The sequence below is a fragment of the Cucurbita maxima genome, unplaced genomic scaffold, assembly GCF_002738345.1.
Source record: "Cucurbita maxima cultivar Rimu unplaced genomic scaffold, Cmax_1.0 Cma_Scf00011, whole genome shotgun sequence".
NCBI classification, from domain to species: domain Eukaryota; kingdom Viridiplantae; phylum Streptophyta; class Magnoliopsida; order Cucurbitales; family Cucurbitaceae; genus Cucurbita; species Cucurbita maxima.
Window position 1 is genome coordinate 4,493,960 of NW_019272027.1, and position 24,971 is coordinate 4,518,930.

Below are 24,971 nucleotides of genomic sequence, written 5' to 3' on the forward strand. Positions count from 1 at the left end.
GAATAGTAGAGCCTAAACGCTAGTCTAGGCAAGTGTAAACATAGTTTTATGGTGTTTGAGTATGAGTAGGAGCTCCTAGAGACTCAATGTTGATTGTACACCAAGCAGTTGATCAAAGTGAAAATCAACAATAGATGTTTCATTAAACTTTCAAACTATAACCCAAATAAAAGAGACACAAGACGGACTAAGGCTTTTGGACTTAAAGTTATCCCTTTATAGCTCTCTCTCTAAGACCATCCTTGTCTCCGTTCATCATCTAGTTGTAACTTGAGTATAAAATACTCAGTAAGCAACCAACTTTTGACTCTGAATCGTGTACATTATATGCATCACATTCTAAACCATAAAATTATAACCTATGCTTTAGCTCTAAAAGTATAGCCAACCATGTGGGTTGAATCCATGACAAGTAAATAGCCTACTCGGTGACTCTAAATGAATCATAATATCTTGTAGCTAAATACCACCTAACTTTATTCATAGACTATCTTAAAACAATTATTAAGTTTTCTGGCTCAGAAAAGTTTCTAAAGGGTTGCTAACCCTCTACTTCTTGCGTTCTCTGGTTCTAACCCTATCAGGGTCCATCAGTTGTTCGCCTACCTACTACATGTACGTTCATGTTTTATAGGTTTTTGTTATTAGAGTTCCACAACTTACACACTCAATCTAGATCAAGAACACGAAAAAACAAGAGAGAGAAATGTTGTATCCTTCCATTAGGGTTTAACATAGCTCTCATATTTATCATAATAGACAAATATCTTGTATTCATTTATTGTTCTTTTCATTTTCTTTTTAATTTATTTGATTCTATAAATGATAGTAAACAAGAGAATTTCACCACCATTGAGATACGGTGGTACAAAAAGGTTTCTTTAAAATTTCGTGAGGAGGTGTGTTGGAAACACCATGGAATCATATACATCATGTGAATGTTTGATTAATCCACCACACCCAAATGGTGGTGAGAGTTCTCTTATTTATAATCATTTACAGAATACAGAAATAAGGTAAATTACAAATAATAAGGAAATAGCGATAAAAGGAAAGAATAATAAATGAATACAATATATTTGCATTTAATAAAAGGGCAAATATGATAACCCGTAATGTAAGGAAAATATCTAGATATTTGCCTTATAATGAACGGTCAACTATCCTTAACACCCCCCCGCAAGCTGAGCGTCGGATTTGAACGAACATGAAGCTTGGATCTGAAAAATTCAAAGAGAGGTCGAGAAATACTCTTTGTGAAGATGTCAGCAACTTGGAGATGAGAGGGTACATATTGTGTGCGAAGTTTGCCAGCGATAACAAGTTCTCGAAGGAAATGATAATCTAGTTCAACATGTTTGGCCCGCTTGTGAGAAACAGGATTAGAGCTCAAAAAAATAGCACTTTTGTTGTCACATAAGAGTAAGGGTTGCTGTGAAATAGGGACCTTGAGGTCATGCAAAAGATGCGTAACCCAAAGAAGTTCAGCAACAGTTGTGGCAAGAGCACGATACTCAGATTCACAGCTGGAGCGTGATACAGTAGGTTGCTTTTTGGCACTCCAAGAAATGAGATTGTTACCAAGATAAATAGAATAGCCGGATGTAGAACGACGAGTATCGGGACAACCAGCCCAGTCAGCATCCGAATAAGCGACTAGCGTACTAGGAACAGTGGATGGACGAAAGGTAAGACCAAAGTGGAGTGTTCCTTTGACATAGCGAAGAATACGTTTGTCAGCAAGAAAGTGATCTGCAGTAGGGGCATGCAAGAATTGACTGACAGAATTGACAGTATAGGCAATATCTGGATGCGTAATAGTCAAGTACTGAAGGGCGCCAACAAGAGATCTGTAGAGAGTAGGATCAGAGAAAGGAGAACCATCAACAGTCAGGTGTTGAGAAACAACCATGATAGTGTGAACTGGTTTGCTATCGAGCAACTGAGCACGAGTAAGAATATCTCGAGCATATTTTAACGGACTGATAAAGAGACCATCAGGAGTGGGTGAAGCTTCAAGACCAAAAAAGTAACTGAGAGAACCCAAATCTTTGGTAGCAAACTCAGAATGAAGCTTGCGAGTAAAGCTGTTAATAAGAGATGAGTTGTTGTCGATAACAATAATGTCATCAACATAAAGAAGCAAATAGATAAGGTTAGATTGCTGATGAAAGACAAAAAGGGACGTGTCAGCGCGACTGCAAGAAAACCCAAGTGTGAGAAGAAATGAGCTAAAACGCTGAAACCAAGCACGAGAAGCTTGCTTTAAGCCATAGAGAGCTTTCTTTAATAGACAAACATGCATAGGAAATCGAGGATCAACATACCCAGGAGGTTGTTCCATATGAACACGTTCAATAAGCGTTCCATTGAGAAAAACATTCTTGACATCAAGTTGTTGAAGAGGCCATTTATTTGTGACTGCAATAGAAAGCACAACACGGACAGTGGTAGCTTTGACAACCGGACTGAAAGTGTCAGTGTAGTCAAGACCAGGAACCTGAGTATAACCTTTGGCAACGAGACGAGCCTTGAAACGCTCGACGAATCCATCGGGCAAATATTTAATACAAAACATCCATTTAGAGCCCACGATGTTGGTGTTGGCAGAGCGAGGAACCAAAGTCCAAGTATCAGTTTGTTGTAACGCTCGAATTTCTTCATCCATGGCAGCCACCCAAGCTGGATTCTTAGCCGCAGATTTGAATCCTTTTGGCTCAGTGGATGCAAGAAGAGCAAAGAGAAGTCCAGATGAGCCCAACATACCAAGATTTGCTGGATGACGAGTCTTGAATATACTAGCTTTGGCACGTGTGATCATAGGATGAGTGCCCAAAGAAGAGAAATCAACAGGAGGTTCAATAGAGGTCGAATTAGAAGTCGAAGGTGGCAAAGTGGAACCTGCAAGAGAAGTATCAACCTGCACAGATTCATCTACAAGGTCAGAACAAATATCACACGGGGATGAACTGGATTGAGGAATGTGCGGTGATGAAGTGGTAGGGGGGGATGAATCAATATGATGAAGATGTGGTTCCAAGAAATTTGAAATAGGAATAGTGGAAAGAGGTTGGGCTTGGGAGCTAGGGATAGCAGGAAAGTGAGTTTCATCAAATTGAGCATGGCAGGTGATATATAGCTTAGTGGTGGCGGGATCAAGACAGCGGAACTCTTTATGAACAGGACTATAACCCAAAAAAATACAAGGAATGCTGCGGGGAGAAAGCTTGTTAGGCATATAATCACGCAAATAAGGATAAACACGACAACCAAAGGGATGAAAATTGTCATAATGTGGAATGTAGCCATAAAGGAGTTCAAAGGGTGACTTACCTCCAAGAAGTGGAGTAGGCAACCGGTTGATAATATAAGCTGCAGTGTTGAAGGCGTCAACCCAAAAACGAGGAGAAAGATGAGAGTGAACGAGAAGGGTCAAGCTAGTCTCAGTCACATGACGATGTTTTCTCTCAACACGACCATTTTGAGCAGGTGTATATGGACAAGAGAGTTGATGGTGGATGCCAGAATTACGTAAATGAGTTTTGAAACAAGTACTAGTAAATTCGGTACCACCATCGCTTTGAAATACCTTGATACGAGAAGAATATTGATTTTCCACAAATTTTTGAAATTGAAGAAAAATATCAAAAAAAATCAGATTTAAATTTTAAAGGGTAAAACCAAGTGAATCGAGAATAATCATCAATAAAAATAGCATAATAAAGAAAACCCGAATTTGATTTGACGGGAGAAGGACCCCAAAGATCACAATGAATAAGATCTAACACATGAGACGACCTACGTTCATTGCGGGAATAAGGCAATCGATGACTTTTCGCAAGCTGACAAGTATTACATAATGATGGAGAAGGCAATAAAGACGTAAGAGAAAGATGACCTTTTTTATTTAAAAAAGAAATAACAGAATGATTCACATGACCCAGACGAGCATGCCATAAATCATATGAAGCACGTAAAGATTTGTTTTTAAGGGCTGAAATAAAAGAAGAGTTGCCGCGCTCCAGCACATATAGCCCTCCATCTCTTTTACCGGTTACCACCACCCTTCCTGTTTGATGATTATGGATAGTAATAAGATTATTAGTAAATGTAACGGAGAGAGGAAAATCAGACGTTAATTTACTTATGGAAAGAAGATTTTTAGTGAGGTGAGGGACAACCAAGACATCTAATAAGTGAATATTTGGAACAGGAGAAAGAGTACTGGTGTGGGAAATGGGTAGGGATGCACCGTTTCCTACCATCACAGAGTCCTTACCCGTGTAATTTTTAGACTGATCCAGAATTGATGGGTCGGCAGTCATATGGGCCAAAGCTCCAGTGTCCAGAAACCAATCAGCAGCATCGGGTCCAGCAATAGAACATGACGTGTTAAAGGCTTCAGCAAGGTGAGCATGAGAAGAATCAGGTCGAACATACCGTTGGTTGCAGCGATCAGCATAATGGCCCTCTTTGCGGCATATTTGGCAATGAGGTGGTCGACGACCCTAACTTGAGTGGGTTCGTCCTCGATTAGAAGAGTTGTTTTTGTGAGAATAAGAACGACCTCGCTGGTTGATAAAGGAAGCAGGGTGACTTCCATGGGTGCGACCACGATTAGTGACTGTGAATGTTGTAGGAGTGGAGTCAGAGGACTCAAGGGAGCGCTGGAACAACTCAAAACTTTCAGTTTTAGAGACTAGATCTGCAAAACAGGGGATAGGGGAGAGAGCCATCTGAGCAGTAGAAAAAGCTGAAAATTCGGTGCCGAGTCCACGAAGGAACCAGTGCACTTTATCAATGTCCTCGATGGGTCTGCCAATGGCATGAAGTTGGTCACAAATTTTTTTGAAGACACCGGCATACTCAGCAACAGGTTTTGTGCCACATTTCGTCAACTGCAAGTCGTTCTTGAGTCTCAGTTCATGAGCTTTTGACTGATGGCTGAACGTAGTTTGCAACGCAAGCCAAACATCACGTGCAGTAGAGAGACCAACGACAACAGCCATGGCTTCCTCAGTGAGAGAGGAGAGCAGAAGACAGAGAAGTCGTTGATCGGCTGCTCTCCATGCCAAATATTTGGGGTTGAATGTTGAGGAGGTTTCTGGTTCAAAGCGAGGTGGTGGAACCATAGTTCCATCGACATAGCCCAGCATGTCTTGACTCTCAAGGAGAGGGAGAAGTTGGCTTTTCCAAAGAAGATAATATTGACTCTCAAGGAGAGGGAGAAGTTGGCTTTTCCAAAGAAGATAATTGGAGGAAGAAAGTTTGATGGTGATCATATGGATTAGAGTATTGAAAGGAAGAAGATGATAACAAGATTCGGAAGCCATAGAGAAGAAAGAATCAGGGTTGTTAAATCGAAAGGGCTCTGATACCATGTGAATGTTTGATTAATCCACCACACCCAAATGGTGGTGAGAGTTCTCTTATTTATAATCATTTACAGAATACAAATACATAAATAAGGTAAATTACAAATAATAAGGAAATAACTATAAAAGGAAATAATAAATGAATACAATATATTTGCATTTATTAAAAGAGGAAGGTAATAAACTTATAATGCATGAAGAAGCAATAGCCTCCGCCTATGCAATATCTTCAAACCCCATTCCAGCTTCCATTGCAAATCCAGTTCACCATCAAACCTACACCCACAGTCACCAACGCAGACAACACCCCAATTCTCATCCTCTTCTTCATATTTGTTTTCGATCAATTTTCCTCGAGGAAGTTCCTGATGATCGCTCTGCTCGGTTTCACAATCGCATTCATCCACTCATTCACCGCCTCTTCTCCGCTCTTCTCGTACACCGCCGTGGCGTCGACCTGGTGTAATTTCCACCCGAGCTCGTCTCGTAGCCGATGAAGTTTTTGAAATTGACATAATGCGAGTTTGCATGTATTGCCCTTAATTTCTTGAATCGCCAATTTAAGTAAATCATCTCTATACAATTGTTCGCCGTTTTTCTCCGCTTTGAAGTACTTATCCAACTCCAGAGCACCGATCGCACGGCGAATTCCACGGCTATAGTCGGCGTTAGGAATGAACATCTCTCGAGCCTCGTCTACCAGCCCTCCTTCCACCATCTTATCGACTCGTTTTGCAATGTACTTATAAAGAACAGGAAGCAAAACAACAACCCAAATAAAGCAACAGTCGAATCTCGAACGGAAATTCGTATTCGGATTCTCAACCAATGCTTCAATATAGTTATTCGATCCTCCGACAATGATTGGAAGACGTCCGCGTCCAACAATCTCGTAAATTGACCCTTCGACAAAGCGACAGAAGTCATCCACCGTCAAATCTGCCTCGGGATCCTCGATTACGCCGAGGAGATGGTGAGGAACGCCGTGGTGTTCGGACGAGTCAGTGATCTTGTTGGTCATTATGTCAAGGCCTTTGTAAAACTGAATCTTGTCGGAGTTGACGATCTCCGACGGGAAGTAAGCGGCCAGGTTGACGGAGAGTTTTGATTTTCCAGAAGCAGTACAGCCCATAACGAACACGACTTTGTGCTTCTTGTCCCCCATGTTCTTCATTCTCCTTTAAATATCAACAAAATAACAAAAAATAATTAATTAAAATGAAAATTATATTAAAAAATATTAGAGAATCAAACACCAACAAGAACAAGAGAGAAACCTTAAATTTGAGACACAACTCTAAACGATATCACCTAGTTGACGTGAAATGAATCCATAATAATAAATTCCGCTTTAAATAATAAAACTTTACTCCTTTTTGTTTGTTGGATTATTAGTTTTTTTTTAGTAATTACTAAAAAATAATAAATTCCAACCAATTAACACGAAAAATACCGAAATGCACGAAATGTAGATTATTGAATATTTTTCGAACATACATAAAAACCCGTATTTCATCTAACAAATTTCGACGTTTTGTAACTAAATATTTTTGTTCAATTAATTAAGACTATACTATTAGTTTGTTGCGAATAAATTAATTAAAAGTGATTTATCTTAAATATCAAAATCATATACTAACTATAAAATAATACAAATTTGTCACAAGTAATATTAAATATCTAACAAAGTGGAAACTTCTTTTGTTATCAATTATAAATATGAATAATTTAGATTAATTGTTTTTTTTTTTCTGAAAAATTGTCTTTAAATACTTGGTCTACTGTTTTGCTTATTTTATTTTTTATTTGTATATATATTTTCAAAAATTAAGTCAAGTTTTAAAAATTTAAAAACTGTTTTCAAAATTTTTATTTTTATTTTAAAAATGTAAATATTTTCTTTAAGAAAATGAAATTTATGGTAGAAAAAATGACATATATATATATATATATATATATATAAAAAAGTTAAAACAAAACTCTTAATCAACACTAGTCTCCCATCAAAATTTCTAATTTGATAGTATATTAGAAGTGAAAAGAATGGATAGAAGATTGAATATATATATATATATATATTTTGGTGTTAATTTTAACAAATCAACCCATCGACCACTCAATTCAACCTAACTCGGTTAATTCAATCTAACTCGATTAGTGCAATCTACTCTAGATGCAAGCACCCGACTCGTTATCTCTAGCTTGGCCCAGACTTGAACAAACAAGCCATCAGCTCATGCTCACCCTAGTCACAATCATCTCATGCTCGGCGTAGACATGAACGTGCGCCCCATTGCTCAAGCTTGAGCTGAAGCAAGCGCACAACCCAAGCTTCTCCCAAGTCATCTGGTGCATGTGGCTTCGTCAATTAGTTCTCCAAGCCATAGTTCGTCGTCAACTTAGCTCAGTTTCCTCCCTTGTTCGTGTTTTCGAATCATTTTTCGGTTTTTCTCTTAGCTTGACTTTAGCATAACGATTCTAATTGGTATTTTGAACATTATCCTACCCTTTTGAATCGTCTAAGAGCTATTTTGACATAATTGGAAGCGTTTGAGGTCATTAAGACTGTGAATGTTTGATTAATCCACCACACCTAAATGGTGTGAAAGTTATCTTATTTATAATCAAATAAATTACAAGGATATGGAAATAGTCGCCTCATCGGGCGAAGAAGTCAATTTTGGCGAGAAGGGCAGTCAGAAGAGTCGCCTCATCGGGCGAAGAAGCCAATTTTGGCAAGAAGGACAGTCAGAAGAGTCGCCACATTGGGCGAAAGAGCCAATTTTGGCAGGAAAGGCGGCGGCAACTTGGATGGCAAATAGGCCAGTGCGGCACCCATATTTCGAAGGTAAATCTCTGCAAAAGGTTGATAGAGAAGGACAGTCAGAAGAGTCGCCACATTGGGCGAAAGAGCCAATTTTGGCAGGAAGGAAAGGCGGCGGCAACTTGGTTGGCAAATAGGCCAGTGCGGCACCCATATTTCGAAGGTAAATCTCTGCAAAAGGTTGATGGGTTTAGGTTAGGGTTTATGTGAAGGATGAAGGTTGATTGGGAAGAAAATGAGAGAGACTATATTAGCCAAGGGGAAAACCGATTGGGTTGGAAAAGGTGAGGTTGTATGTACAGAGTATGACGAAAGGTGATTTGGAGGTCAATAGGGTGGAGCCGAAGAGTAATCAATCGGCTCCGACTACGACAGCCATGAAGATTGCCCTTGCGGCGTCAAAACCAGCAGGGGTGGTGGAGAAGAAGATTAGAGAATTCAAAAGCCATTGAAAAGAAAGGATCGGGGTTGTTAAACCGAGAGGGCTCTGATACCTTGTGAATGTTTGATTAATCCACCACACCTAAATGATGTGAAAGTTATCTTATTTATAATCAAATAAATTACAAGGATATGAAAATAGTAATAAATGGAAATAACAATAAATGGAAAGATACCTATAATAATAATAAAGCAAATATTAGATATTTGCCTATATCAAATATAATATATATGGTAAACTATAATTTATTACTAAATATCCTTAACAAAGACTCCTGGTTAGTCAATTTTGATTAGTTATTTCGGCTTAGGCCAACATGTGAATGAGGTTATTGTTGGAATGTCTTTGGACTAAGTTAGATGGATAGTATGATGTATAGTTAACATTTAATTTGTGGATTATTTACTTGTTTTATTGACTCGTGTATATTGTGATACTATGATTACGTTATGCCCTATAAAACACTTGATTAATTATATATAATAAGTATAAATGTTATATACCATGCACATGTATGCATGTTTCATATGGAATTCATATCATGAAATATATGGAAATATGACGTATATCATAATCATGTACCATGATTTAAAACACGAAACTTCATGCAAGTTATATGTCACAAACACGAGTTACTTTTTTAGTATGTTATGTAAACACAGGTACACTACGATATGATACACATTCCCAGTTGGTTTCCAATAACATAATGTGTTTTAGGCTAAAGTCAGGCCTAAGGTACATATACGAGCACGTGGTAAAACAAAAGAAAAGTCAAGTGGGATGCGGTTAAATAAATATTTATAATACACTAATTAAAATTATTTTAATAATTTGTCTTAATAAAAATAAATTAACTAATAATAATTTCGATAACAATTCATTTTTTAATTTAATTTATTTTAAATATTTAATTATAATAAATTAATAATAATTTTTTAAATAATATTTAATTTATTTTGACAAAAAAATATTAAATAATAAATGACTTATTTAGTTTAATTTATTTTAACAATAGTTAATTATCTAATAAATTTTTAGAAAATATTCAATAATATTTTTCAGATAATAATTGTAGGGGTGCAGAACGCGAAACGTGAGTCACGCAACAGGAGATTGCTTCCTTTACTCTGGTCCCTCCTCCACAGAAACGACGCAATGCCAACAGTGAGTCGACCGAGCTGTCACTCACCATACCTACGTGGCGATTTGTGATAGGCTACCTGGAATGAAGGTGAAGTAAGTTTTTGACGTGGTGTGGATGACGCCGGTCCTCAGTGGAAGCTCGAAAGCGAAGGGATCCGAATTTGGCCCTGGAAAGCGTACGACGATAATTTCAGAGAGAGAGAGAGAGAGAGAGAGAGAGCTCTGAATCAAACCCATCTTCCTCCGTTCTCTCACTTTCTACACGCTTTCTTCCTTCCGAACCTCTGCTTCAGCTTTATCCTCTCGAGAATTGGTTTCTACTCGTTCGAATCCAGGCAAGCTTTAGTCTCCTCTCTGTTCTTCGCTTTTCTTTCTGCTGCGATCGGCTCCATTTCTGTTTCAGCTTGCTTTCATTTTCTTTTTCATTCTCGATTGATTGATTGATTGATCCAGGGTTGGAGCTTCATTGATTTTGTGTTAGTGTTTTATGCGTGTCGAATGAAGCGTATCTTGATTACGCCTTGCATCATTAGGTATTGTTGCGTTGTTATGAGAACCTAATTGCTGTGGTTTTTTTTTTAATTGATTTTTTATGGTGTTGGATAGTGTTCTATGCGGATGTTTCTGATATTTGTTTTCATTGCTTTGATCGCTCAACTCTTCTGCGTCGTCTATTTGACGATTGGAAAGTAATTAACGAGTTTAAGCTTTGTTCTCTTCTGTTCTGTTTTGTTTGTTTGTTTTGTAATCGAGTTTGCTGGCACATGGCGCTGGATATCTAGTATTTGCTATCCCGATCAGTTATTGTGATCTAGTTGATTCTTGATTCGATGGCTATGCAACGATGTACTAGGAATAGATGCGGCATGCTGGCTGGAAAATGCGTGGAAATTTTTCTAGGGAACTTTGGGGTTTGTTTTAGCAATTGTTAGTGCAATATTCTTCTTTATTTAGGAATGTCGATTTTGCTTCTTCCACGGTGTTATTGTCATTCATAACTGATTTGAATGTTGTTAGACCTCAAGTCTTTGCTATTTCGATTTACGGTTTTTGAAATGGCAACCGATGATACATTTTTGTAATCTGCAGTGTTGTAATTTGATTTCAGTTCATTCGTTGTGTTGTTATATGGTACAGTTGAATTTATTGTTAATAACCACCCTGTACTGTCTTTGCTATTCAAATTTACTGCCTTTGAAGTGGCAGTTAAGAAGAAAAAAACGTTTTATCATCTGCAGTCTTATAATTTGATTGAGATTAGTGTAAAGATTTAGTTGTTGGGCCTTTATATATATATAGGAATTCTACTACTCAATTGGCTGAATTTATTATTCTCAATTTTACCCAGTACCCATGTCTTCTACTTTTTGACAAAAAGCTTTTTGGAATACTTTGATCTGGCAGTGCTCCAAATTTGATATCCTATTTATACAGTACCCTGCAGGAACGATGATTAAGCTTTTTAAAGTGAAGGAAAAGCAGAGAGAGATCGCAAAAAATGCAGATGGAAAACCTCCTGTCAAGAAGCAAACTGCAGGAGAATTGCGTCTTCAAAAAGGTAGAGCCTAGTTACTTCATTTTCATTTTCGTCTTCTGTGAACAACTTTTGCCTTGAAGCCATAAGTTCTGTGGACAACTTTTGCCTTGAAGCCATAAGTTCTGTGGTTTGTAGATTGTTAATGTTAATTATGCTTTTGCTAGAGCTATTTTTCGGAAAACCTGTTTGTTTGGTTTGTTGTATTTATTGCATCCATAGTCTTCACTAATGTTCGGATCAGGTTTGTTTTATGGATTTTCTTAATTTTAAATATGATATTGCATGCAAGGCCATGAAGACATAGATCATCTTTTTGTCCAGTCCCAGCTATCCTCATTCCTGGTGAAACTTCTATTTTAAATCTCCTATCAGTCTAGAATTTGCAATTGTCAGCTGAAAGTTTAGAGATATCCTTGAGTGGGCCGTATCTTGTGTCATAATGCAGTCAAAGCTCTGGTTTCTTCATAGCTTCATCTTGACGTACAATCTAGAAGTTTTTTTTATTTTTTTTTATTATTATTATCATATTTTTTATGTATTAAAGAAAACTGGAATATCTTTTTTAACCTATGTGGCTTTGAGCGTAAGATGCTTTTTATCTTCTTGAGTTTTGCTTTCTTTGCTTAGTGATATGTCTCTTATCCCATGTATGTAGATATAAATATGATATAAACATTAATCAATTTTCCTTTCACTACGGAATAATATGGCTATGTGCTTGTGTTGTTTTAATTGTAGATATCAGTGAACTGAACCTGCCAAAAACGTGTAGTATATCCTTTCCTAATGGCAAGGATGAGTTGATGAACTTTGAGGTCACTATTCATCCTGATGAAGGATATTATCTGTAAGTAGTCTCTTGAAAATATTGTTTTTCAATTTAGTTGCAATATATGCTTCTTAAGTTGAAATGTACGTGTAAGACATTACATTTCCCGAATCTCAGACATGGATGGATGTCATATCATTTCCATCAATGAGGTATCAATAGAACTTTGCATTGGACTTGGTTCTAATGCATTTAAGCTGTGTATTGAAAAATTGCTTTTTTCAGGGTTTAATCATCATTTCTTTGTTAAGATATTTGTTCCTCCCTTCCACCCAGAGTAGCTGTTCCCTTGTAATGAACATTAAAAGTCCCTTGATTTTGTGTTAACAGAGGTGGTACATTTCTCTTCTCTTTCCAAGTTTCCCCTGTCTACCCTCACGAGCCACCAAAAGTGAAGTGCAAGACAAAGGTAACTATGCTGATCTTGTTCATTTACTTTTGTGTTTTTTAATTATTCTGAAAGTAGGCTTATAGATAACATGTGTGACTTGCAGGTGTATCATCCTAATATCGACTTGGAAGGAAATGTTTGTCTCAATATTTTAAGAGAGGACTGGAAGCCCGTTCTGAATATCAACACTATAATATACGGATTATTTCATCTTTTCACGGTATTTATGATTGTACTAATTATATGCCTTCAAAATTAGGCTTAAAATCTATTAAAGTATTCAATTTCCGTACTTATTTGTTTTAGTCCCTAAGTTTTCAATTGCTTTGTTTTAATCCTTACACGTCTTCAATCGTTTTGTTCTAATTCTTTAACTTTGCATTAATTATGTCCAAGAAAGTGATCTGGAACCTAATGTGAAACTCGCTGCTTCAAACATTTATCTATGTAAATGTTTACTCAATAGACTAAAATGGGTTTTATAGGAAGTTTAGGAACTGAAATAAAATATTACCAAAATGGAATAAGAACAAGTTCAAAGAATAAAATAAATTTGAACCTTGAAGTTGCTAACTTTTTATTTTTTCGATTTTTGCAGCAACCGAATCATGAAGACCCCCTCAACCACGATGCTGCTGCTGTTTTGAGGGATAACCCAAAGATGTTCGAATCCAATGTGCGAAGAGCCATGGCTGGGGGTTACGTGGGGCATACTTTCTTCACACGTTGCATGTAGATTCTACATGAATTGTAAAGCACCAGATACATTATTTGAAAGCACGGACTCGGCAAGGTTGTTGAACTTCTGTGGTAAGACGACGTGTTTAGAGGACTTCCTGATCATCATCGACGCAGCATGAAGTCGTTAGTGATGCAGGTGGAACTTTGTTGTGTGTTTGCAGTATTGGTTTCAAATGGAAGTTGGACTGGGAACTGAAACTCTTATCTGTGTATGTATTTCCTCTAATTTATGTTTAAAGACAGATCGTTCGAAGTATAAGGTATGTTTTTGGAGCCTCCCTTCTTTTTCTTTATCAGAGTCTCTACAACTATGGATGTAAATTTACTGAACGGAATCACTATGATTTATTTCCTTATATATTTCAAGTCTGTAAAACAAATCTCTGTTAGTTCCACAGTTTTTTTTTTTTTTTTTGTCATCATCACAAGATTGGAAAGTTTTTATCATGTTTATCTTTATTTTGTCAAACCCTTTATCTCAATGGCCACTCCGATCGTGTTGCTCCAATGATTGTGTAATTGAAAAGCTTTTTGGGCCAAGTGACAGAAATCTCAGGGAACCATTTAGTTAAGTGGGAGGTAAAATTTAGTTCTTATCAAACTAAAGCTCTCACAAACTTTATAGAGATTATTTACAAATTTTAAGTTGATATCGAGTCATTTTAGCAAGATGTTAGCAAATTTCGACCCTTAAGCCGAAACTAATACTGGAAGTAACACGAAACAGGGAAAAAGACTGCATATGAACTGAGAGCTACATAAATAGATTCTTTCTTTTCCCCCAAAAAAACAAACTTTATAATAAAACCAGAAAAAGCTAAATATACAAGAAAAAATAATTGTGCAGTCTGTTTGAATTACTATGAACTGCTGTGGTGCTACCACATTCACAATGAATACTCTAAAACTTAATGGAACCAAATATTGCAGCTGCAAATCTTCTCTGCCAAAACGAGGCGAAATCTCTCACCTGGATCGAAAAAATGGCAGCAAAGAAGCAAGCAGAGTGTTTGTTGTCAGCGTTCCTTCATCGAACGACTTCTCGTCCCTTTCAGCTCCCATGGTGGCAGACAGCCTTTATAGTGAGAGTGAAGAAACAATGAAGACATTGAAACTTCCCGTTGATGCATTGAAATCGACGTGAAACAACCAAAAGTCGTTCGTAATCGTTTCTTTTCGTTGTCATATCCTTGGAAATTTGAGTCGTGTGGAACAGTTGAAGTCTTGAGAGCCTTGGGGAGCATGCAGTTACATAGATATCCTGCAACATAGAACGTAAACAGTGATTCTCAAGAATGAAAGGCTGTAGACGCAGCATATCAGTTCAAAATAAAAAATGAATTTTTGTTTGTTTGAAGAAAGTCCAGAAGGGAAAGCCCAAAGAGTACAATATCTGTTAGCGGTGGGCTTAGACTGTTACAAATGATATCAGAGTCAGATACCGAGTAGTGTGCCAGTGAGGACTTTGTGCCCACAAGGGAGTGAATTGTGAGATCCCACATTTTCTTATAAGGGTGTGGAAACCAAACCTTTTAGACGCAGAAGCCTCTAACCTTTCCCTAGAACGAAGCATAACCTCTCCCTAGAACGAAACATTCTTTATAAGTGTGTGTAAACCTCTCCATAGTATAAGTGTGTGTAAACCTCTCAATAGTATAAGTGTGTGTAAACCTCTCTCTAGTATAAGTGTGTGTAAACCCCTCCCTATCTCCCTAGTAGACACGGAGACCTCCTTTTCCTAATAGACGCCTTTTAAAACCTTATGCATATTGTTTGTGTACATTTGGAAAGTAGAAAATTGTGAGATCCCACCTTAGTGGGAGAGGGGAACAAAACATTTTTTATAAATTCTTTATAAGAGTGTGGAAACCTCTCCCTACCAGACGCATTTTAAAACCTTGAAGGAAGCTCAGAAGGGAAAGCCCAAAGAGGACAATATATACTCGTGGTGGGCTTGGACTGTTACAAATGGTATTAGAGTCAGGCACCGAGTAGTATGCCAGCGAGGACTTTGTGCCCTCGGGGGTGGATTGTGAGATCTCACATTTACTTAAAGAATGTGGAAACTTTTCCCCAATAGACGCAGAAACCTCTAACCTCTTCCTAGAATGAAGCATTCCTTATAGTGTAAACCTCTCTCCAGTAGATACAAATACCTCCTTTTCTTAGTAGACAGCAGTTTGAAAGAAGTCAAGCCTAGGAAAAACCAAAGAGGAGGGAAGGGAAAGCTATGTTGAGTTACCTATTCTGGCAAGCCGATTCACCCATTTGGGTATGTGTTTCCCAGTGAGCTTGTAGCAAATATCCTCACAAAAATGGTTGCAGTTCTTAACAATCAAATGGTACATATCGCCATTGTAATTGGCAGAATTACGCTCCATGAACTCTCGAAATTGAGCAGGATCCAAGCAAGTGGTACCCATAAAAATTGACTTCCTAAACTTAAACCCCGGACAACATCGAGGTTCAACCTCAAACACACCACTCGTCGGATAGTCATGAGCTCCAAACGCATATTCCACACCATGAACTGTAAAAGTACATAAAAACACACACACAATCAGGAACGACAACAACAACAACAATAACAATCATTCATTGAAACAACACACGATTCAAGAACAACCCAACAAACCTTGAATCCCAGAATGAAATATGCCAACCCCTGCCCAGTAAACACACCCATTCACAGTCGTCAAGTCATACACATTCAGATAAACTGGAGTGTTTCCTGGACCATATCTCGATGCCCTTTTCGAAAAGATACAAAAGTGAGAGCTAGATTCGCCCCTCAAATGGAGAGGTATCATACAATTCCATCCCTTCTCTGATATATACTTCATGTAGTCTCAATCTGTACAATAAGGACTCAAATTTTTACACACATTCATGAAAAACAATGGCCGAATCAAGAGCTAAACATCACAAACATCCCAGAAATGAGATCTATTTACAGAGCAGAGAAACCAAACCTTGGAACAGAGAGCAGCCGGTTTCCGGTGACCGGAAGTGGGAGAGAGGCAGAGAGAGATTGGTGTCAATATAAATGAAGAAGAAATTTGCCTTCGCTTTAGAAGAAAGATGGGTTTTGCATTTTGGGAAGAAGCATTAATGGGCAGAGGCCATTTATGTTTTTTCCGGCGAGAGAGAGCGAAGGAGACCGGAAATGGAAGGCGGAAAGGTGGGAGAGAAGGAGAAGAGGGCGGAGAGAAATGGGAAATGGTGGTGTGTGAGGGACGAGAGTGAAAGGCAAGAAAGGAAATGAGAGGAAAAAGAGGAAAACGAAGAAAGAAAAGAAAAGAATGTCTGAGAAATTGGGAACTAATTAAAAGATGGAACCTTTGAAACGAAACTCTGTCGTTCTTCCATTTCACAGTTTGACTGCCTCACTTTTTAAACTGAATCAATTTCATCAAATTTCCCTTTTCAATTCTTTGCTCCCCATTTTGTTCATTTATTCCTTTTACTTTTACGATTACACGTTATATTCTTACAAAATTGAGCTATGTTCATATTGTCTATTACGAACCATATTAATATTAGACAAACCATATCAATATTTTATGTTTATATTGTTCTATTACGTTCGATATCAATGTTTTAATTATTAAATTTTGATTATGTTTGAGCTCGAACAAAAATGAGAACATAGTTTAAAAAGAAAAAGAAGAAGGATGAGGATGGAGAAAGAGATGTGCAATTCTCTGTTTTGTTCAAACTCAGAATTTAAAAGATGAAAATTCACATGCTTTTCCTTTTTTTCTCTTTTCTTTTTCTTAATATATATATATTTTTTTACAGATATATTAATTTAATTTAATATTGTGTACCAATTCAGAGATGTCTATTTTATTTAGGAGTCTTGATAGTGTAGAAATGTGAATAAGAGAAATTTTTGTTTAGACCAAGAATATGGGAGGAAACATTTTGTACCTGTTAGATAAATGAGATTGGGGACGAGGTTATATTTCTCGTCTCGGTCCGTACTTTATTTAATATAATATATTTTCAGAGCAATATATTTAAATTAAAGTTAAATTTATTTAATTGTTAAAAGACTATATTATAATTTATTTCATAAAATGTTTTCTTTAATAAACTAAAAAAAGATATTTCTTTCTAAAATTTAATTGCTAATAATATATGGAGCTATTATAATCAACATTTAAATTGTAATAAATGGATGAAAATTTATTGGGAATAAAATATATACTTATTAAAAAAATATATTAACTAATAGTAATAAATAAATTAATGAACTAAAATTATTCCTTGGTCACTTGTAATGAACAAAATGATATTTTTACATATTGGGCCTCACACTATTTAGGGCTTTTCACATATTTCTTGAGACAATACCCGCAAGCCCAATTTCACATAGCCGACATCCATAGCCTGTAAGCCCACAAGCCCACAAGCTATTTGTAATCCCATAGTTTGTGTAACCCCATATTTTTGACTTAGGACCAAGAAAAGAAAGAATGAATCTTGGAGAAAAACGGTCACTGAACTTGCCAATGACGCGTAAACATTGTGCATGAACTCGGTTATTATCGAGTATTTAAGATGAATTGTATTGTATATGCTATAATCCTAAAGAAATTTATTGAAGTAGATCGTGTCTTTAATTTTTTAGTAGGTCTCAAGAACAAGTTTGACAAAAAAATGTTGTCCTCAGAAGAAACAATTTCCCTTACTTGAGTAAAAAAAGGCAGATGAAGCCTTATGCTTGACAAACCATCCTAGTTTAAATGCATCGACTTTTGTTGTAATTAAAGATATAAATAACGGATGAGACAACCAATGGACGTATGAAGACAATTTATGTGTGCTCCTTGCAAGAAACCACGACACCTAAAAGAAGAATTGTTGGAAGTTAGAACGAAATTGTGATTTGGGAACAAAGGAAAAATGTAACGCAAAAAAAGAAAAAAAAAGTTTGGCTTAAGTCGAGGGGCAAAAATGTCATTTTGCCCATCCAGCCATAACAGGGTTAAGGAAAACCCCATCAAACCTCCTGCAAAAGAAAAAAGAAGTTAGAAAATTGAGAGGAAACAGAAAAGAGTAGCTGAGAAGTTTCTTCGAACCACATCGGAATCCACCTTCAAACGTTGAGACCTGTACAAGGAATGATAGGCTAGCGAGACCGACGCTCCATCAAGATTCAAGAACGTTTCGCTAGGTAAGATTCTGAACGAAATTTTTCAGATCTGAGCTTTTCCTATGTGAATCGAGTCCTAAAATGTTGATATATTCACCTAGGAACAACTCTACACACGATCTGTGAAGAAGTTTGGCCAAAATCACGATCCGAACGCATTGATCCGAGAATCGTATGAGAACGGTAAGCAAACTTCCGACGCTCTTAACCCATCTGTTAGTTAAGCAAAAATTAAGAAAAAAATACCAGGACGTAGCCTGTAACACAATCTAGAACCTTGTCGAAGAAACCATATTGATCTGAACTCTAAATCAAAAGATATGAAAATTGAAAAAATGGCTCTATGTTACGGATTGGAGGAGAGAGAGAAGAAGGAGAAGAAAAAAAATTCGGCAGTCACGTGTCGGCCGGCGAGCAACGGAGGGTGACTCGGCAAGCGCTAAACATGTGTTGATCGTCGGCTGGAACAACGCAGCTCCAGTCGAATGACGACATGTGTCGCCTGCCAACTTGAGCCAAACCTGACCTCCTGACACGCGACTGCGCAGAAGCAGCTGCACGTGCGACTTGTGACTGGCGCACTTCCTCGCGTGTGGTCGGCACACAGCTAGTGCGTGAGACGCCCGTTTTGGCCCGTTCGCCCTCTGTTTGCCTGATTTTTGTCCCGATCCCAGTTCTAATACTATTTTTATGTGAATAGGGACGTAATTGAAGAAAATCAGTATTTTTGGACACCTCACGGGCATAGAAATGATAGCAAAAGGTCACACGTCAACTAGGTAAGTCACTAGTCGGTGTTTAGGAAGGAATACTTGTATGATTCACTTTGACTGCATGCATGCTAGTTATTCGCCTTAGGTGGTAGCCTCCTATGACTGATTGTTATGAGCTGATGATGTGTAATATTATGTGAAGTTTTGGGTGAATTATCCTAGCATGCGTATCCGAGCATGTGACAACCTAGTCATCCTTTGATTATGTAAAAGCCCTTCAGGTGGCGTCCATCCTTAACGTGCCCTGCACCGACAAGCTACAATTGGAAACAACACAATCATCCCACACTACAGCCAAGGGAAAGGGGTCAGACCGTAGCCACCCCAAAATTGGTAAACCTCCCCATGGCCGCATTGATAAACGAAGAAGAGCCTCGGTGCAGAACATGACCCTTTGTCCTAACTGTCGGCGTCCTCACACGGGGGAGTGCAGGACAGGAACAGACGCCTACTACAGATGCGGCCAGGTAAGGCACTTTGCAGTAGATTGGCCTCAGAGGAACGATCAGCGTATCAACCGGCCTGCGGTACAACATCAGAGGGGCCAGGGTGCTCAACATCAGCAGGGGTGAGATGTAGCCCATGCAACGACAGCCAGACAAGCTGACCAGCTTGATGCAGTTGTCACAGGTACGCTACTCGTATTTGGTCATCTTGCTTTATTATTGTTTGATTCGGGTTCAACGCATTCGTTCGTATATGAGAAGTTTGTAGAGCTAGCACACCTAGAGAAAGAACCTTTAGAGATCACCCTATCAGTGTCCACCCCTGCTCACGAGCTGTTATTAGCTACCCATAGGGTTAAGGGAGGTTGTGTAACAATATCAGGATGTGTCATCTAAGTTATACTGATAGTGTTAAGCATGCAAGACTTCGATGTCATCTTGGGTATGGATTGACTAGGCAAGAATCACGCTATGATAGATCGTGAGACTCGAATAGTGACTCTCAAGCTCCCGTCAGGGGACAACTTTACCTACAAGGGAACCATTTTCAAAAGAACCCCAAGCGTTGTAACAACACTGAGAGTTAAGAAGTTGATTCATAGTGGCGCGAGTGCATTTCTAGCCAACGTAACCTTAGACAATAGTAACAAACAATTAGCCTCGTCGGTACACATCGTCAGGGAGTTCGTAGATGTCTTTCTAGAGGATCTTCCAGGTTTTCCCCCAGCTTGGAAAGTCAATTTTGGGATCGATTTAGGACCAGGAACCGCGTCGATCTCCAAGGCACCTTACAGGATAGCACCTGCAGAACTCAGGGAATTGAAGGAACAGATACAGGAGCTGTTGGATAAGGGTTTCATCCGGCCTAGTGTTTCACCCTAGGTAGCCCCTATTCTATTTTTCAAGAAGAAGGAGGGGTCCCTACGACTATGTATTGATTACAGGAAGTTAAACAAGGTCACCATAAAGAATAAATACCCCTCTCCAAAATTGACTTAAGGTCGGGGTATCATCAATTGAGGATCAAAGAAGTGGATATACCCAAGACAACCTTCAGAAGTCGTTATGGACATTACCAGTTACTCGTTATGTCTTTTGGCCTTACCAATGCACCAACGGTTTTCATGGAACTAATGAACAAGGTGTCTAAGGAATTCTTAGACACTTTTGTCATAGTGTTCATCAACGACATTCTAGTATACTTTAAGTCAGAGGCAGATCACGAAGAGCACCTTAGCAATGTCCTGACAATACTGAGAACCCAACAACTGTATGCCAAGTTCTCCAAGTGCGAGTTTTGGTTGTCTAAAGTAGCATTTCTGGGTCGTGTGGTGTCAAGCAAGGGGATTACAGTGGACCCAACTCAGATAAAAGCAGTGATGAGGTGGCCAAAACCGACCATAGTCACGGAGGTGGGAAATTTTCTAGGGCTAGCTGAATATTACAGAAGGTTTGTCTAGGATTTCTCCAAAATTTTCTCAGCGCTAACTCAGCTACTCAAGAAGGGCAAGCCCTTTTCTTGGACTCGAGCTTGCGAACAGAGTTTCTAAGAACTCAGGGAGAGGTTGGTGACTGCACCAGTTCTTACAGTTCTAGATGGGTCAGGTAATCTCGTGATCTATAATGATGCATCAGGGAAAGGTTTAGGGTGTGTGCTCATGCAGAAGTGTAAGATGATAGCGCATACTTCAAGAAAACTAAAGGAATATGAACGAAACTACCCCACGCATGACCTCGGGTTAGCAACGGTAGTGTTTGCTCTTAAAATGTGGCGGCATTACCTGTATGGAAAAAAAGTACAAGTCTTCACTGATCATAAGAGCCTAAAGTACTTGTTCATGTAGAAGGAGCTCAATATGAGACAAAGGCGATGGTTGGAACTGGTAAAAGATTATGACATAGAGATCCATACTTCTGCGATGATCACCACGCAGGAAAGACTACAAGATGAGATGAAGAGGGCTGGGATAGATGTGGTGGTTAAAGGTGGTACTGTTCAGATGGCACAATTGACCATACAACCCACCCTACGAAAGTAAATTATCGACGCTCAGAGGTCTAATGAACACCTCAGTAAAGTGTGGAGTCAGACTGAGACAGAGAGACCAGCAGGATATTCTATCTCCTCAGACGGGGGCCTGCTGTTGCAAAATCGCCTGTGCGTTCCCCGAGATGAGAGAATCTTAAAATATATTATGACCGAAGCCCATGATACATCTTATACGTTCCACCCTGGAAGTACGTGATGTATAAGGATATGAAAAGATACTATTGGTGGCCCGAGATGAAGAGGGACAGTGGATTCCGTAAGCCGTTGCTTGACCTGCCAGCAGGTGAAGACTCCGAGGCAGCGCCCAGTAGGACTGTTACAGCCCCTGAACGTTCCTCAGTGGAAATGAGAAGCAGTCTGTATGAATTTCATCTTAGGTTTGCCAAAGACAAAGCATGATTTCAACGTCATCTAGGTAGTTGTAGACAGACTGACCAAGACGACCCACTTCATTCCAAGCAAGTCCACATATCGAGTGGATCGGTGGGCACAATTATACATAGAGGAGATAGTACACCTGCACGGGGTACCAGTTTCCATAGTATCAGACCGGGACACCAGGTTCATCTCTCAGTTTTGGAAAAGTCTGCAGACAGCATTAGGAACTCAATTAAGGTTCAGTCGTTGAGAATTCTCTTTGACTTCTTCTCAAATTCTTGGAGGATCTTGTTGAAAAAGGTCTTTTGGAGAAAATTTCAAATCGTGTGAAGGAAGTTCCATATCCAAGTAGACATAGGAAGCTTCCGAACTTGTATGTCATGTTTCTAAGGTACCATTCGTATTCAATTTATATCTTTTATTTTAATTCTTAATAAAAATAAAACTAAGATCAAATGTTTTTTGTGGTACAAATGAATAGTTTATTTCTTTCCATTACTCCAATTTGATGTGGTGTGTAATAATACACAAAGAATCATGGATAATGTTTTATGGAAGTAATCTTTAGCATTGTCGGTTCGAAATCTACGAATATCACTAAATAATTTTATTTCCGTTACTCCAATTTTTTTTTTTTTTTAAAGAGGGAATAACCATGTGACCCAAGTACAATTATTAGTTAATGTGAGAAACGAGTACCAAAAATATTTGGAACAGTTGAGGGTCCTCATATATCACTATAAATCAAATAAAAACGAGTAAAACTTTTATTTTGAATTATGAAAAAAAAGATACACAAGCATGTTTGACAAATTCACATGTATCACAATGAAAATTAAATACCTGGAATCCTTGAAACAAATTTGACAACATAATTCTCAAGCATAAGTGAGGTAACAAAATCATATATTTATCGGAGGAAGTGTGGAATGACATGGGTATAGGGTTGGTTGTTCCTCTCATAATTACAAGTAGTATAGATCATTCAATTCCTTACCAATTATAATAGTCCGTCTTGGTACCTAGTCTAGAAAAGCACAACATGATGAACATAAAATAACACTACATTTGATGTTATGGGAAACTTTTGTATGAAAATGAGACTATTATATAGTTTTAGGATGTTTATAACGTTTTTTAGTGTAAGGATTTGAGAAATGAATACATCGTTTGTTCCTATAATGATGACACTGGTAATTTTACCACCCTAATTTTTCAATTAGGGAAAAGTTTATATGTTTTAAAATATTGTAAGTGAGGGATCATGACATCAATTGCACCCAAGTCTATAATTCAATTAATCTGACTATATCTAAAGGATTTATTCAAAAAGTGAATAAAGACTTGGACAATCAAATTTGATGGTTTGGCGAGGAAGTCCATTAATGATTCCACTCATCTCCACAAGTGCTTTTGACATTTTTTTGTCACGACCCAATATTTTACTTGGACCTTGATTACGACACATGAATGCACAAAATAATTTAAGTACCCAATAGATAAAAATCATTTATTTCTAATAAAATTGCGAACGAAACAAAAACAATTAACAGTTTGGAAACAAATTACGAAAGAATGCAAATCCCAAAATAAAGACTGGACTGACACCCCGGGACAACCCATTCCTCTGTGACAATCCCTGTCTCCATCATACCCACCCTTGACCGACACCTCGCGCTTCTGAAAAAGGACAACATAGCAAGGATGAGTATAAAAATTATACTTAGTAAGCCACCTACTTGTAGGCTCATCACATCCTAACTTAACAGGTTCTCATGGTCTCCTAATTCAATTCTAGGACATCTGGTTCTAATCTTAGTCCCTTGGGGCTATACCAGTTCATCATCCTTTCATTAGATACCTAAAGGTTCCTTATGCCGAGCATATATGGCAAGTATTTCTCTATGAGGCGCGACCTTTACATGGCTATTTGAGACTACATGGTATCTAGCCTAGGGGTGTGCTGAGTACCTCCTAAGCCCATATAGTCCCCCTATGGGGGGTGTGACCCAACCTGTTCCCATGCAGCTAATGGATGTACGACGTGGGGACACATTTTCCATACGAAATGGCTAAGAGCAGTAAGAACTGGTCAGGAACCCCTGGTCCTCCCACGAAGCTATAGATACCATTCACACATTAGCAATCTATGAACACTTCTGAGATACCTCGTCGCCGTGGTAATCCGCTAAGTTCCTAGGGAAGGTTAGGTCTAGCTAGAGTGACTTGTCGCTCCTAACCGCAAATCGCTAGGCTTATCATAGTAATGAGCTATAGAAAATAATAGAGTGTGCATGCAACCGTCGTCTAACATCATAATAGATCATTCATGCAAATTAGGCACGCAGTCTCAACAGGGCGATGGCCTCCATCAAGCACCCAGAACGCAGAATACACAATTCCAACATGAATTATACACATGTATACGTATAGCAGAAATTTAACGCACGATTGCACACTCGAATAATTCACCAAAAACTTCACATAATATTACACATCATCAGCTCATAACGATCAATCATAGGAGGCTACCACCTAAGGCGAATAACTAGCATGCATGCAGTTCAAGCAAATCCTACAAGTATTCATTCCTAAACACCAGGTGGTGAGTTACTTGGTTGACGCATACCCATTCACTATCGTTTTTATGTCAGTGAGGAGTTCAAAAATATTGATTTTCTTTAATTAGGTCCCTATTCCCATAAAAATAGTATTAGAACTGGGATCGAAACAAAAATTAAGCAAACAAAAAGCGAACGGGCCAAAATGGGCGTCTAACGCGCCCTCACGCATCAGTTGTGCGCCGACCACGTGTGAGGAAGTGCGCCAGTCGCAGGCCGCACACGCGACTCGGGTTTGCGGATCGACTCGGGGTTTG

The 24,971-nt window shown here is 38.3% G+C and overlaps 3 protein-coding genes across 4 annotated transcripts; 1 reads left to right on the forward strand and 2 right to left on the reverse strand.

Moving 5' to 3' along the window:
• Nucleotides 1-5,677: 5,677 nt before the first annotated feature.
• Nucleotides 5,678-6,540, reverse strand: LOC111486604 (adenylate isopentenyltransferase 5, chloroplastic-like). The gene has a single exon (XM_023133773.1). The coding sequence runs from the start codon at nucleotides 6,538-6,540 to the stop codon at nucleotides 5,719-5,721; it is 822 nt and encodes a 273-aa protein (XP_022989541.1). The 3' UTR covers nucleotides 5,678-5,718.
• Nucleotides 6,541-9,931: 3,391 nt separating this feature from the next.
• LOC111486523 (NEDD8-conjugating enzyme Ubc12-like) lies at nucleotides 9,932-13,677 on the forward strand. 2 transcript variants are annotated; one of them, XM_023133706.1, is made up of 6 exons: nucleotides 9,932-10,122; nucleotides 11,222-11,345; nucleotides 12,063-12,171; nucleotides 12,484-12,562; nucleotides 12,648-12,764; nucleotides 13,143-13,677. In XM_023133706.1, the coding sequence occupies exons 2-6, from the start codon at nucleotides 11,237-11,239 to the stop codon at nucleotides 13,278-13,280; spliced, it is 552 nt and encodes a 183-aa protein (XP_022989474.1). In that variant the 5' UTR covers nucleotides 9,932-10,122; nucleotides 11,222-11,236; the 3' UTR covers nucleotides 13,281-13,677. The 2 variants fall into 2 exon arrangements, with proteins under 2 accessions (XP_022989474.1, XP_022989475.1); XM_023133707.1 differs by lacking the exon at nucleotides 9,932-10,122 and adding an exon at nucleotides 10,235-10,320.
• Nucleotides 13,678-14,061: 384 nt separating this feature from the next.
• Nucleotides 14,062-16,580, reverse strand: LOC111486508 (deSI-like protein At4g17486). The gene is made up of 4 exons (XM_023133688.1): nucleotides 16,258-16,580; nucleotides 15,921-16,141; nucleotides 15,528-15,815; nucleotides 14,062-14,546 (listed from the first exon to the last, which is right to left on the reverse strand). Exons 2-4 carry the CDS (start codon nucleotides 16,126-16,128, stop codon nucleotides 14,302-14,304), a joined length of 741 nt encoding a protein of 246 aa, XP_022989456.1. The 5' UTR covers nucleotides 16,129-16,141; nucleotides 16,258-16,580; the 3' UTR covers nucleotides 14,062-14,301.
• Nucleotides 16,581-24,971: the final 8,391 nt, after the last annotated feature.